General features: G+C 35.8%; 1 protein-coding gene across 2 annotated transcripts in view; it reads right to left on the bottom strand.

The window, feature by feature from the left end:
- The window catches only part of atp11a (ATPase phospholipid transporting 11A), a 62,080-nt gene extending 47,018 nt beyond the window's left edge, over positions 1–15,062 (bottom strand). For both annotated transcript variants that reach the window (XM_079420498.1, XM_079420497.1), the window contains exon 1: positions 14,634–15,062. In XM_079420498.1, the coding sequence (XP_079276624.1) occupies positions 14,634–14,672 (39 nt within the window). In that variant the 5' untranslated portion in view covers positions 14,673–15,062. The remainder of the gene's footprint in view (positions 1–14,633) is intronic.
- Between the last annotated feature and the right edge of the window lie 1,199 nt (positions 15,063–16,261).

The raw sequence follows: 16,261 nt of genomic DNA, 5'->3' as shown, positions 1-16,261 counted from the left end.
ACAATCAGCCCCTAGCCAAGAAACATGGAGAAAATGTGTGCAGTAAACAACTCCAGGACGCTAGTAAGACGCTATTGAAAAATGCTACCCAAATTGTTATAGCTTCTCAGTCTGTTGCTGATGTATGAACTTTTCTGCTTCTCATAATACTTTTTAATATTTTTTTCTGGCAACATAATTTAGTTTTGTACAACCATTTTCTCTGACCCTTAAAATTAAAGGCTGTTTTGTGCTGCGGATGTACCTTTAAGATACTCCTACAGAATTTCTATGATTTTTCCAGTCTTTTGGACAAGCACTTTATGCAAATCAGTTTGCGAATGAATCAGTCACCATTTTGCAAACCAGTTTGAATGAAAAAAAAAAAAGATACTCATAAATATAAATGTTTTTTAAGGAAATATACAAGACAGGGTGCCAAGCAAATGTATAAAAATCTGCAAAACACAACAACACTGGCCATCTGTGGCGATCATGCTATGCTCACTCGCTGACCGGGGTTCACGCTGTTGCTGGTGGAGGTGTATCTATGGTAAACGCTACACTTGCTCTCAAATGCGCTCCATCTGTTAGCTACTTCCGCTCCCGGAAGAGAGCAGAGAGGTCTGAAAGCTTCTAGACTTGAATGCCATAATGTTCTTCTCTCATCAAGCTTAATCACAACTGTCTCTACCAGATGCCCATTGCATATACACGTTAGGATTCCTTCACTGGTCTATGCTATCTCATGGGGAACGCTGGGCCAATGTGCTACATGTGCACATAAAATATTTAAAGGCCTGGAGTTGGTATCCATTAGTGTAAAGTGTACCTGTCCTTGTGTATCACTATATTTAGCAGCACAGTTGATGAAAGCACAAAATGACAAAAAAAGGATAATTGATATAAGCAAGTCCAAGATAACAATAACAGTGATTATTGTTGTTGTTGTTGTTGCTGTAGTTGTTGGAAACTTACAATTATCGTAATACCTAATAACACAAAGACAGTATTATTAAAACAATAAATAAATAAATAAGCATATAAATACAACAATAATAATAATAACAAAAACGTATTTTATATACACACAGTATGTAATAATAATAATAATAATAGTGCTGTCAAACGATCGATTGCTATTAATCGCATCCAAAATAAAAGTTTTTGTTTACATAATATATGTATGTGTGCTGTGTATATTTATTATGTATATAATACACACACAAAGTATATATTTTGAAAATATTTACATATTTACATATACACACATTTGTATATTTTATATTATATATAAATATATTTAATATATAAACATAAAATTTTTCTTAAATATATACATGCATGTGTTAGTATTTATATATACATAATAAACATACACAGTACACATATATTATGTAAACAAAAGCTTTTATTTTGGATGCAATTAATCATTTGACAGCACTAATTAACAACAATAAGTCTAGTTGACAATGATAGTTATTTCCTATAACATGAGCAAACTACTATTCAGACACAAAAATTGATAAATAAATGTTGTTGTTAGATGATGGATTGTTTAATTATTATTTGAAGAAAACAATTCTAATAAAAATAACAACAACAACAACAATCATTTTCAAAAACAGTCTGTCATCAATTATTCCTTACATATATTCCACTAGAAATATTTAACGAACACATAACGAGTCCATACACAAGAGAATGAAAGATTGAAGCCCATGCCCAAGGTCATCTAGTTGACATGCATTGGTCAAAACCCATGATCCATTAGTGGCCAAGCGTGGGAAAGCATGTGTCATCTCTTGTCTGTCTGTGTACAGATCAAACAGATGTTTAGAGCCCCTTACAACAGCTAGCAGCTTGGACCAGATGTGCAGCACTCTCTTGAGGAGTCAGCAGTATAAGAACCGGTGAGAATAAACTGCTAGCGCCTTCCAGAATTATATAAGAATAATCACTTAATCACTCAAACCCTCGCCCCTCTCTCAACCCCACACAATAATCAATCTTGCTAGCATGTGACCAGCCTCAGGACGCGAGCCACAATGTCATGTCTGTATAATGTGATCAGGAGGTGTGGCTGAAACACACACATATGATGATCACATGATGGTTGTTATTAATAGTTCCCAGGATCTACAGATTTATGTCATAGTATTTGCCAAAACAAATCAATAAATGTTAATGCATTGTCTAGCTGGCAATTTCAAATAAAATACAATGAAGCATAAAGCCATATGCTTGTCTGTTTTCAGTTCGAGATTTCAAGGATATGTCAAGAGAAATAATCTGTCATACTCTACAGTATATTAAGGACAGGAGGGACCCTTTCTTGATCCGATTCGGGAGTGTGAGAAACTGAATGTATAGGATCCAGTCTCTCAGGGTGTTCAACGGCTCTCGGTGGTCCTGACCTGCAGCAAGCACTTTTATCATTAACCTCACATTAAAACACATGTTTGCTCCTCTTTAGTGGGTCACTCTAATTAACCCACTTACCAAATGAGTCATATAGAAGCTCTGCTAGGCTTCACTTCTCTGCAATGTAATGACTTTACACACACTAATTCACACATATACACAAAGTTCTACAGCCATGGAGCCTTAAGGAGTGTGATCATATTGTGTATTTTATGTATACTGTATATTACAACTAATGGATTCTGATGAAAGAGTGAAGATGGGAAATGAACAGAATATGACTAACTATTTTATAAGTTCTTTTTTTTTAAGAATTCCAGTCATTCACCTGATGTCCTGTTTCAAGTACAGTATCTCGACCATTTAGTGTTTAAACGCAACATCCATCTGTCCTTATTTTATCATCTTCACTTATACAAGCTTCCTGAGAATTCCAACAATTCCAACTAACAAATAGTCATGAATAAATGTATTTACTTAATAAATAATTATGTGGGTGTGTTGGACCAAAAGGTAACTTTTGAAGGTGTTTAAAGTGTAACTAAAGCACAACAAACATACTGATGTTTTATCAGAAGCAAATAAGATTCAGACGAGGATCGATGTTCAGCTCATCTCAGCCAGGGATCCTGCGTTCCAGCTAATTGAAAAATGGAGCCATAGGTTTGTAATTGACAGCGCACAGCAGAGGAATAATTCACTCTTGCCCCCACCGTGAAACCAGAGGAAGAACAGATGAAAAGAAAGTTGAGAGCTATCTATCTAGCGTCAAAAAATCTATATACACACACTGCATATAACACATATTTTAGTTATCAGTGTATTATTAAAAAGACTCAAAGTTGTGTACCATGATCATGTTCCTCTTTTAAAGTTATAATCTTACATAAAAATAATAAAAATAAAATCATAATGACATCATCGTCCTTTTAAGAAGTGATATCTTCAAGGACAAATCAAATATTCACTTGCTATTACTTTGTCTTAAGTTTTGATATAACTAATAACTGAAGCATTAAATCCTCATTCCAATAAGCATATTGTAGTTTCACAACCTTGAGCACAAGGATTGCCATTTCAAACTCTAAATTGTCAACCCTGACACTTTTCAGTCACATTAATATTCCAGCATGTATTGAAATATATTAACTTGAACTGAAATGGAAAGAGCAACTTATTAACACTTTATAAACAAATGATTTGTCTGGCAGATTTTTAAATTCTTACAAATAAATTGCTTTAAAATCTCCTTATCAAAAGGTATGAGTTTCATATATTGTAAACAGAACAGAGCAGTTTAGGGTCTACCCATCAAGCTGACTACAATCCTAACACAAATCTGATTATCATTTCTTCCTGTTTATTCACATATTCTGCACTCTAATGGTGTTTTCATGAACATTTGATGAAGATGCTCCCTAATACCTCAGCATAAACACTTCCTACATAAATATAAAATGAGCTGTTGCATAAAGTTATATTTTCACATCACTGCCTTCAGTCAGGTAGCACCACAATTGAGCTTGCTCGGCTCCATCTCATTCAATTCCTATGCAATCAGTGATATAGCTTCAGCTTTTATCTTCCTGCAAAAAACAGGTGTTACATAATCTGTCTGCTTCTTCCACCTGCCAGTGACTTTCAGGAAGCCCAGCGTATAGGCAGAAACTACCATTACACAGCAGTGCTTAACACACATAATATATATATATATATATATATATATATATATATATATATATATATATATATATATGGCAATTAATATGACAAGTTGCAACATTTTAAACTGTAAACAAATAAAATCTATACTGCTCTGTATCTTTGCATAACTTTAGGCTTCCTTGCCAGTCACATATTAACTTACGTGAAGCAATTTTTCGACGGCTGTATAAATATAATAGGAGTAGTACAGAATCTCTACCATTATTATGTAGACTTTTATACTGTTATAATATCCCATTATTCTCATTATACTATTGAGCCTTCTATGGAACTCACCCGTACTATGTAACACAATGAAGGGCAATTTCTACTCTCAGACTAACATTAATAAAGTGGCTTAATCCTCCACTTCACAATGAAACCACTATGAACTCTCTCAACCTGTTCGTCAGTTCGAAGAAACGTCTTCATTCACATGCTTTATCATCCAGAGACTCAAGGGCTTGTGGGGTCTTATGAGGTCCTAGCTGTGCCCATTAACGGCTTTTCCCTGTGTGATTTTAATGTTACACAACGCTTGATCCGGCTGTCGCTTCAACCAACCTCTTTGCTCGTCTTCAGCTCACACAGTTTAGTAAATTCAGCCTAAGATGAGATACAGAGTGAAACAGTTGAGACTTTCCTGTGCAAGACCGCTTGATTATCCACAAGAAGATACGCAAGCAAATATCCAAGAGTGTTAACATCTCTATCTATCTTTGGGCCCTCAAATTCCCCTAGGGAAGAAAAAATAGGTCAATAGAACAAGATCCTGCTGAGCCTTTCATGTTCAGAATACCTGTTCATACATATGAATATTTTCAACAGTATACTCCTAAAAATAAGACGTTTTTTGCGGCAGTGACATAGATGAACCATTTTCGGAACAGTGAACAGTTCTTAAAAGAACTATTTCTTAGTGTGAAGAACATTTTAATTATCTACAGAACTATTTTTCACAACAAAGAACCTTTTGTCCAATGTAAAGGTTCCATGAATGTTAACGATTCTCCATGGAACCACAGATGTCAACAAAGAAGGGTTTTTTTTTTGTATTGCAGTGCTTACTAGGTAAACTAATATGGATCTGGATCTGGAACTCAAACATGTTTAAATTTGGCAAAATTAGCTGAGATAGTGTGTTGACAATCAAGAACTCGTTTATTCGGGTAACTACTATAAAAACCTTAAAATGTTGCTTAGCCTTTAGTGTCGTTTATGCGTCTGAAGCCTAAAGTGGGTCAGATGGGTTCAGGATATTAAATGTGACGATCATGACCCTGTACACACTTCCACCCACCAGCATTAGTATTCAGCCACAGAAGAAAGCAGCTTCCAATTTAAACTGACCACAGGCGCTTTCTGGTAATGATAGCCCCTTAATATTCTCATCCATTACAACTTATTGTCAAAACAATAAATGGCCACTCAAAAGAATGGATTGTGTTCTTAAGGAACTGCAACATGGTGTAAAAAGTTCATTTATTTTTCAAATATCCTATGGAGGAAGAAGACAAATGCCATCATCATACGCAATCCCACCAGTTAATCATGAGTAATTCTGGCATCTAAAACAGCACATTCTCTTGGCGTCACTGAGTCACAGACGGCGTCGACTATTATCCCTCTATTCATTAATGTGCCATGCTGGCAAATGGAGCTGCCGAAAAAAGCCAGGTGCTCTCATGAGGCTTGGTTCAATTTGCCAACTCTTAATAAATCAATGTTCCTGCTTCCTGTGAGCTCCTGGGAAGAAATGGCCCATGGTCACAGCACATACTCAAGTGAGGCAAGTTAAAAGTAAATGTAAGGAAAAGATGGCAGCATTATCCTTCACACCTTCTTATCCAGCCAGCTTTATAATTTAAGTAAGTGGTGCTCCTACAAGTGCAAAGACGGCCAAGTGTGTTGGACATATGCCTTTACAAGACTTGATTCATAAGGATAGATCTGGCAACAGTGGATGCCTCCAATAGTAAATTAATCTTTTATCGCTGCTTGAGTACCAAAACATAACTCTTATTTTCCATGTAATTTTCTAAACAGCAGCTGGTCCAGCAACAGTTTGGGTTGGTTTTATGCTCAACAGAAGAAAGAAAGTCAAAAAGAAAGTCATTCAGGTTTGGAACAAGGGTGAGTAAATGATGACAGAAATGTAATTTTTTGGGGTGAATACAGCAACTGCTCTTATTTTTTTCTCATTCTTCAACAGCAATCTTTATAATTCTATAATCTGATGTACTATGCAAACTGAAACAAGTGAGGCTCTGCGATCACTAAATCAACTTTTCTTGGCTTTAGAGATCTCTAATAGGCAGCATGGCGCCAGGCTAATTAGCCTGTGCTCATTAAGTAGCCCCCTCACAGGCACTGTGACTTTGATCTCATACATAATTAAACAAACCAGCAGGAAGGCAGACAAACATGTTAGTCTTCATAATCCACCCTGATGGGTAGAGAAATTTACAGGACCTGCCATGTTTACATGTAACGATGCTTCTAAAACAACAAATGTAGTGGGTTGGAATGGCATAGTGGTTTAAAATCTGGAAATGTTTATACTGAAAAACATTATAAAATAGTAATGCATGCATGTATAAAAAGCCTATCCATCCAGCTATATATATGTATGTGTGTGTGTGTGTGTGTGGTGATTGGGTAACTTTTTAAGTTCCCTGGTTTGTCTCTGCCTTGCATTTTTAAATAACAAGACTAAAAAGTGCTTTCTGACAATCCAGCACTTTAAATGTCACTCTGACCTAAAGAAAGAACATATTATTATAGCTACATACAGATGCAGTCTGTGAGTGTGTTGATATGTGATATGTGTGCTGTGGCTATCTTTACATGAGTGAGTGAGCAGAGTTGGACTGTTTGGCTGTGGTGTTACTGTTACCTTCTTTCCTATTTTTCTTGCACCTGCATAAAGCTGACAGTACATATCAGAACATGTGGAGAGTCACTCGGGAATATTGTGTTACAAAGTGTGACGTTTTGTTTCCTTTCTCATTATCAGAAGATATATCACAGGTCTGTGGGGAACTGGAAGTCACTGGGTCACACTGTTAATGGCCGTCCATTTTGTCCTGTCAGTTTCCATGCCTTATGTTTAGTTGTGTAGATCGCTATTCCACAGTACGTCACATGCTCCATTTGTGAGTCGCTTAGACAAGGACCGCTTGTGTCGGATTGACACACACTCATACACACAATGCCTGAAGAGCAGTGAGATGATTCTTGATTTGCAGTCTTATCAGTCTATTGCCTATTTCGTCCCTCCATTCAATTCAAATAGCTCTGCTGGTGTAGACAGACAAAACCTTTCAGTTCAAACACAGGCCCTACAAAACCCAATATTTAATAAAAAATATCCAAAATTCCCATTCTAATAAATCTCTCTCTGCCTTTCTGGCCTGGTTTTTACCACCTGGGGCCTTATGGGATCAGACAGGGGTGAGGTCACATGACCTGAACTTTTGGCAGCTCGCTCCGCTGAACTCTCCTGTCTCCTGTTAATCTCATTTAGAGCGTTCAATGTTTTTAGTGATGGTTACATGGGATGAAAAGAAAAAGTGAACGAGGACAGGTGAAGGTTAGAAAGCGTTTTTTGATAGATTAAGGGATATATTAAAACACTCTTTTATGCTTCATGTTCATGAAATTTCCATCTGGACATCTGCGAAAAGCCAAATGCCCATTACATGCTAAAAATAGCTCTTTTAATCTAACAGACAAGTTCATTTCAGCAAAAATTAATTATTGTTCATTCCAGGCTATTGGTTTAAAAATGGAACATAACGTCAGCCCTAAAAACAAATAATTCCTATCGTGTCAAAAACAAAACATGGCCTAGAAATGCCGTAATCAGGACTCTATGTACCATAACTAAAATATTTCCTTTCATACTGATCCTCTATCTAAAACTGTCTTCAGGTGGACTGTTAAACTGATCTCAGGTCAGCAACGTGAATTTCCATTCGCAGCAGGCAGGGACACCTGGATTTAAGCAGCTAAGCCCTTGTAAATGCTTCCATCGATCTGTGGGTACACTGCATAAACTCAACGACCCTTTCATACAAAGACAGTCTGACTCAGCAAAGAATGTCTGTTGAATAACTCAAACCAAACATCTTTATATTTCTTCACATCTTCTGTGCAAGCATGCGGGATATCTTGAGAAGGGCTGGCTAATACACAAATCTTTGAAGTCATTAAGACAGACTCATTTTTCATTTACATTTATAGACATGAATTTTGTAGTAAACAGGATAACATTCCCAAAGATTAAGAGAAATATAGAAACACGATCTATGTCAAATATATAACTTTTAGATCCAGTGAAGGTCATTTCAAACCAATCCTTTCTTTCCTACTCCACTCCCCCTATCTTAAAGCTAAATGTAATGCCCAAAATCCTCTTTCAAATAAATACCTGCCCATTCAATGGCATTCAGACTTCTCTATTGCTATAGAGTGGAGAGTCATGTGTTCTTTTAACAAGCACAATTCAATTTCACAGCCATCAACAGGCTATTATTCCAGTGGCTCTTTCCTCTGACTGTTGCATTAAGAGTGCAGTAAGCCCTCAAGAGTTACAGTACTTTATATGGGAGCAGAAGGTCTACACCAAGTTATCATATCAGGGCATTTGCAGTGGCTTCAAGCAGAGGTACGATTTAGCCTGTCCTTATCTTGATTTACAGTAGACATAGACGTGCATTAAGAAAACTTCAAGAATCTCGGTGAACATTAAAATAACTTTGAAAATGCATCAGAATTTTAAAATAAATCTAATATTATTTAGAAAAATTGAAAAATTCCCATACTAATGAATGAACAACATTCTCTGCTTGTCGCAGCACGTTGGTTCTTCAAAGTACAACTGAAGTGAGCCTAAACAGGGTTACACCCAAAAACTCCAAGCTCAAGGCCTTCTTTCACAAATGTCATTGTCTCTACACTGTAGTCTTGGGCTGAAATGTTTGATTTAATTTAAAATTTGATATTTCACCCATATGGATAAAACAACTATCTAAAATAAAATCTTTTTTGTTTTGTTTTGGGTGGAATATGCTCTAGGCATTTTTAACATTTTTTGTGAAGTTGTGCCAGACGGAGAAAGAGAAAGAGTGCCTGTTATGTTGTGCTAAATGCATCACTTTTTGAATCACACTATTTTCTGCTTGAGAGAAGAGAGATAAGTTGATATTTTTATATTTTCTTGGAAGGCAACAACTCTGTCAAAACATTACCATGCCTTTCTGACCTTTACGTTTACTTCAAGGGTAAAAAATAAAAATCTAGCATTTTTCACTGTCACTCTCACACACAGCCATGTTTCCATCCTGAAGCTACATCTACGATTATCCCCCCTCTCCCTCAGTTTTTTAATTTTCTTTTCTTTACTGAATGCAAATCCAGTAACAAATACACTGGGGAACAAACATCAGCTTTGTTACATCATGTTTAACCACAGCACAAGTCATTCGATCATTCCACTTAGAAAAGAATCACATGGCTGCTGTTTGACAGACCCTGAGGGACCAGCGTTCGGCTGACAGTGTGCTGTCATTTATAAGCTGCTCAGAATGGAATGCAGCAGGCCACTCGAATGGGAAGTCTAAATAAGTTTGTGAGAACACATTTAGCTGTGTATGGCAAAAATCTTCTAGTCGTTTCAAAACACAGCTCTTAACTCTGTAAATTCAGGCGCAGACCATGAACTTCAGTTGAACTATGGTGAGCATGTCAAGCATGAGGATAATGATTATCATTTCATCACCCATATTGATTACCAACAAATCCTTCTAGCATACTGTTCACGGTTCAGCGTCCGCTGTCTACGAGATAAATGGTGAACATGCGTACGTGCCTGCATGAGTATGCGTCATGCAAAGAGTCCTCAACAGTCTAAAACCTTAACTTCACACAAAAAAATTCAATTCTGCCACTATGGAATAAATGAAGTCATACTGGTTCGTAAAGATATGTAGTGATGACAGAATGTTCATTTGCATGAACTATTCCTTTAGCAACATCACCCTGATCTGCTGCTGTTAGCTTTATTAAACCAATGTGATCCATCATAAGAGACACATACAATAAAAATATCCACATATGGTTTGCTCGGATTTGTTGTGGGTGTTACCATCCAGCCAAAGGCACAAACAATGACATAAGCTAAGACTATTTGAGTAAAACTGATGGTTGTCTTAATGATATAGTTTTATTTCTTGATGCTTGGTCAGCTAGTTGCTGGCACTTACTGTGTTGGATGATGTGCTCTGTCTAAAGTGTTCCATTAGGTTAGATTTATTGATAAAATTTGTGTTGCTTGCGCCATTAAACTCCATTAATGCTAGTCATGTAAACATGTTTTAAATCAATGTAATATGTTAGTATGGCTGACACAACTGGCAAGCTTACTGCATACCATAGTTTTAAAATAATATGTGAAACGAAACGTTATGCAACAAAAGTATGCTACACTGTTGTCACATGAACTCATTTTGATTTTGTGATTTATTTACAGTTATCTTAACAGATAAAAACTGCTAATTATTTACTAAAGAGATTTTTACCCAAAATGCAGTCTTAGGTAAACATATCTTAGCTTTATACTCCAAGTAAAGTACATTAAAGGTTTTCAAAGGTGTTTTCCCTGTTTTTTTTTTATTACAAATTGCATTGTGTTGTGTTTTAGGGTTAAAGGAAATATCCATAAAATTAACAGATAATGTCCCGGCAGAAAATGATCAGTATCTTATGCATTTTCTACTGACTTTTTTTCTTCTTCTTACAATTCACATCGGATCAATTTATGAGTTCAGAAAGAGTTTAAAAGAAACGAGAAATCACAACAAATAATACTTCTGGTTAATTTGTGCATAGAAATTACACATACAACAAAAATAATGATTTTATGGTAGTATGTTATTCCTACATATTACATATTTCAGGCTAGTTAGTCTACAGCTGAGTATGGTCATAGCTGGAAAGAGAAACATTTATGTACTTTATGAACTTGCTTGGCATGACTTTCCATGTTGTTTTACTGTCTGACCAGCTGAATCATATTCCTGCTCATGTAGGATGACTTCCAATAAGTCTTTCCTGATGCTGACCACAGACAATGAGATTACCTCTGTACACAGAGCTCAAATTACCTCAGAGCCTCCTGGGACAGGAAATGGGCAGTCATGCTACTTCCTGTCCAATGCTGGAAATTATTCAGAAGCCGGTGATGGCTGGGAGTTGCGTTTTTGCGTAGTAATAAAGAACTGGTAACCTGTTCTGTAATGTTAATAATTGTAAGTATTGTATATATAAAGGCAATTATTCTGTATTATAAAATTTTTTAAAAATCACTTAAAAACTGTACATTTCCAATATTCTGGCTAGTATAGTATGCATACAATATACTGCAGCAATAGTACAATTTTAAGCGTTTTATGTATGAAGTATTTTAAGAATTTGAATACTGAAAAAGAAACAAAACACACACACCCCACCTTAAAATAAACCTTAAATAAGAATGCGCACATTGGGATTGCAACTGATAATTCTGAATCTAATCTAATCTATTTTCTCTTAAACAGGAAACATTCTTCCAGACTTCAAAGCAGACAACAATTTCCATATTTCCAACTAATTCTAGCTGGTCTAAAAATGATGAGCTTTTAAAAGAGGTGTCAGATTTCCATTTCATATTTATCTTCCTACAGTGAAAATGCCCATTCAAGCAGACAGACTCTGGAAGTGAGCGCTACTACAGGTGGAAGCAAATCATTCCACTGTCACTTCCTTTGTTGTCTGAGCCTGTCAAATCCGCAGAGGGACTTATTTCTCATCTCCTCTGACGCATCTCATTCTCCATCCTTCTCTCTTCTTTTCTTCTCTCGCTCCATCTCTCTTTCCCTCTCGTCTACCCGGTACTCTCATTTGCCTTTCTCCTTTTACTCTGCCAACCTGCATTACCACACATTAGATCAAAGAGCAGTGGGGTGGACTGTGCTTTTCACAGGCAATCTTACACACACACACACACATTCATGTGACTACACTCAGTCCGGTCTAATGACACAGCTCTCTCTAAATTATCAGTTAGGGTGGGATAAAAAAAAATGCCTGTTTCCCAGAAAAACTGACATGCATTTAACTTTCGTAAAAGTTTAAACTTTTCCTCAGGATAAATTCATTTCAAAGTTTAGAAAAAATCCATTGGATTTTATTGCTTTGCATTTCAAATGAAGCATTGTTCTCAAACCTCAACCATGCAAATATGATTCTGAAGGTTTAACCATAACCTTGCTTTAATGTGTGCAAAGCTCAACAATAAAACGTTTATTTTTAACTGGTCAAAAAGATCTCTGTAAGGCATGAAAACCCATGAATGTGAGCAACAATTGTGATATTTTGTGACACAAACAGCCAAGGGTTAATTACTAAAAAATAAAACAATTTTACAAAATTAAATAAGATAAAATCATCTTCAATTTATTTTAATTTAACTTGTTTACAAAAACAACTACTACATTAATAACTCAATTCATTAAAATCAAAATTCAAAAACTACAAACTAATTCATAATTATTATAGCATCTCAATGTTAATAAAATAACACTGAAGCAATCGTTCATCAGGGCACCCTTATTGTTGAGCACTATGTGTCACATGGTTTACCGTAAAACCTGAGCAAACAAAACACAGACAGACAGGAGAGGTGTTTGTGACATGACACAACCATTACTACTCACGTCATGTTTATCACACACACTTTTCATCAGGTTTTCTGCAGACTGTCTAGACAGTGCAAGAGATTTTGCTCATCTGTTTGCATGACATCTTGATACAGTGACAGACAACAGAATAACAGATTCATATGGCCTTCAGTGATGGAGAACTAAATAGTCATGCAGTTTTTTCATATGCTTTTTCACCATTTCAGCTACCAACCGACAAACAGAAATATTCTTCAAAATAACATTATAACATTTTGTATTGTTTTGAAGGAATTGTTTTCTATTGTAAAATGTCCTTAACCTTACATGCCCGCCTGTTTAACCCACTAAAGAATCTTGACAACACTATTTGATTCAGTTACTGGGCAAATCTCTTTCTCTAACCCCCAACAGCTTGGACAGTTGGTTTAGCATGTACTCTTGCCTATACTGAGTGCTAAGTGGCTTAAAAGCAGGTCTAATCTGTGTAGTAATGACATAGAATAACCTATCGACTGAACACGTCTATGAAAACGATTGGATTATATAATAAAACGATGTAGAGCAACAATGTTTCTTTGTTTCTAATGGAATTTGATGGGAGTTTTTACTGACGCACAAAAAAATTCTGCCTTTAAGCCACTTTCAATTAATAGAGTATAAAATAATTTTTATACTTTTGAATGATTTTTCCTTTTGTATACAAATAATAAAAGAACTCAAACTAAATTATGTATCACACAAAACAAATAAATAAACATTTATTCAAAACTGAGCTGCTGAAAAAAAATTATACTAAATGCATTTAAGGTAAGTTGTAGCAAATAATTTAATTGAGCTACATAAAAAAATGTTGAGAGATAGTCAACTAAATTTGTTTATTTAAAAAAAATGTAGTAAATTCAATAATTCATTTTTTCAGCGTGGTTTAGTTCATGATGCAGTTATATTTCCCACAAATTACAGAAAAATAGGTAGCTATATGATCATTGTTTTTACAGTAGCCTAACTAACAAGGTTATTAGTACCAGTCGAGTTGATTAGAGAGGAAATACAAACATTTGATGGGCAAAAAAAAGAATAAATAATAATTATGTCTGATTTTATATTTAGATTTTATTTTAGATTTTTATTTAGATTTCTGATTTTTTTTTTGGGGGGGGGGGTTGTTTTTTGGATATTTTATTCTATGTTAGATTTTAATCAAATATATCTAACAATTCTTAAAACCAAAACATGGGATTTGGGATTTCATGGGTTGCTTCCAATGCTTAAAAACAAGAAGAAAAAACACTTACAGGATACTAACGTATTATACTGACAAGTGTGCAATACTAAACCATTCACAAATTTTTGGCATCATTCATGCACACCTGCCCTCCGCGCGTGCGCATTACCTTTTAATACATTGAGGCTAATTTCCAGTTTTGATATTTCATAACACAGTCTGTGAATCTCAGTCATGAGTGAGCTCATCGTTAGACATGAAAACATAACATTAGTGAGTTGGTTTGAGAATCAGGTCACAGTCAGACGGAACGGAACCGCAGTGATAACTTCATTATGAAAGCCTGAGATTAGTAACAGTAGAAACCGGTTGGTTGAGTGAGTCTATATTGCTAGCTCTTTCCATATTCACAGAGAGCCTCAAAAGTGATGCACCAACGCCTTACAAACGGACACAATGAATATATAACGTGTCATTTTAGCTTTAAAGTAAAAAAATAAATAAATGTGTATCGGAAGCAGCGCTGCTCTTCGAAACCAGACCAACAAGTTGGAGAGAGTGATAGCGTCTGTACTCACGTATCGAGTGATGAGCCTCCTGATGCTACTCAAATCCATGCTGCTCCAGGTGTGCGGTCTTCGCTTTCTCCTCTAATCGTGAAGAATGGACACATAAGACGCTAGCTGATCATTGTAGCAAGTCTCTGATCCATGACTGTCTTCTACGGCTTCTTCTTCAAGGCTTGACAACTGACAGTCCTACGCGACTACTGCGATTACGATATCTACAGAGCAGCACCTAACGTTACCGAGATGATGATGATGATGAAGAAGAAGAAGGCTTCTGTGTAAAGTCCAGTCGTTGTCATAGTGACATGCTCCGGTGTCGCCTAACAACACACTGACTGAGGAGAAAAACAACAAGCTCTCGTTTTGCCTTAGTATGTTGAGGGACTGGCCACTTCTTCCTTGTCAAGCGTCCCTCCGGTGTACTGACGCACTCGGTGTAGTAGAGCTCTCCTCTCCCGACTCCTGTCGGTTAGCACCGGAACGTCACGAGCTCAGTGAGCGCACGCGCACTCCTCAGCTACACCCACCCGCCCTCCGGTGTCCGGTAACTCCCCGTCCAGTTACTGCCAGTCAATCTCCAGCAACAAACCGGACCGGTGTAAGGTGATGACCTCGCCTCTCAGGCGTGCTTTAGGACTGTGCGGTGACTTGAAGAATAAATACATAGCTAACAACAACAATAACAAAAGAAACATTTACATTTAGACATTTTGCAGACGCTTTTATCCAAAGCACAATGGAAGCAATCAGAATCGACACAAGAGCAATAATAAGCAAGTTTTTTTGTTGTTGTTGTTAATTATATAATAGATAAAAAGAAAAATCGACAGAACAGAAAAAGAATAGAGAAAGCTAGTATTAAAGGTCTTTTTTATAGAAAACAAGCAGCCAGAAAACAAATAGAGTGCAAGTCTTCATGTTTTTTTAATAAAAAAGAAAACAAATATATAAAACAGAATTAGAATAGAGAGTGTTAGAGTTAGAGGGTCAAATAAAAATTAAATAGATGTGTTTTTAGCCGTAAACAACGATAATAAATAAGCATAATAAGTATATTATAATTATCATACTAAATATTTTATTTTAATTAACAATAAAAACACTTATCTATTTCACATATAGGATCATTATAATTTAATTATTATAAAGTAATCAAGATAACTAATAAATATCATGTATGTTGTATTTTTAAATAATAAAATCAACAACAACAAGTAATTATTGATAATATTATATCAGAATTATTAATCTACCTTTTTGGATTGAAAAACAATTAAATTATTTAAATTGTTAACCAAATAAATTAAATTACTAGCTATTTAGCTTTTCATAAAAACTATGTTTTTGTTATTAATCCAGTTAAATATATGTCTCAGTACAATTAATTCAGCAAACCTACTTCTACTTTACACATTTATAGAAGTAGTAGTAAGTGAAGTGAAGTGGTGACCCATACTCAAAATTTGTGCTCTGCATTTAACCCATCCAAAGTGCACACACACAGCAGTGAACACACACACACACACTGTGAACACACACACAGCAGTGAACACACACACACACAGCAGTGAATACACACACACACCGTGAACACACACACAGCAGTGAACACACACACACCGTGAACACACACACAG

Source organism: Barbus barbus (genome assembly GCF_936440315.1).
Source record: "Barbus barbus genome assembly, chromosome: 7".
NCBI classification, from domain to species: domain Eukaryota; kingdom Metazoa; phylum Chordata; class Actinopteri; order Cypriniformes; family Cyprinidae; genus Barbus; species Barbus barbus.
This window is presented reverse-complemented; position numbering and strand designations above follow the sequence as displayed.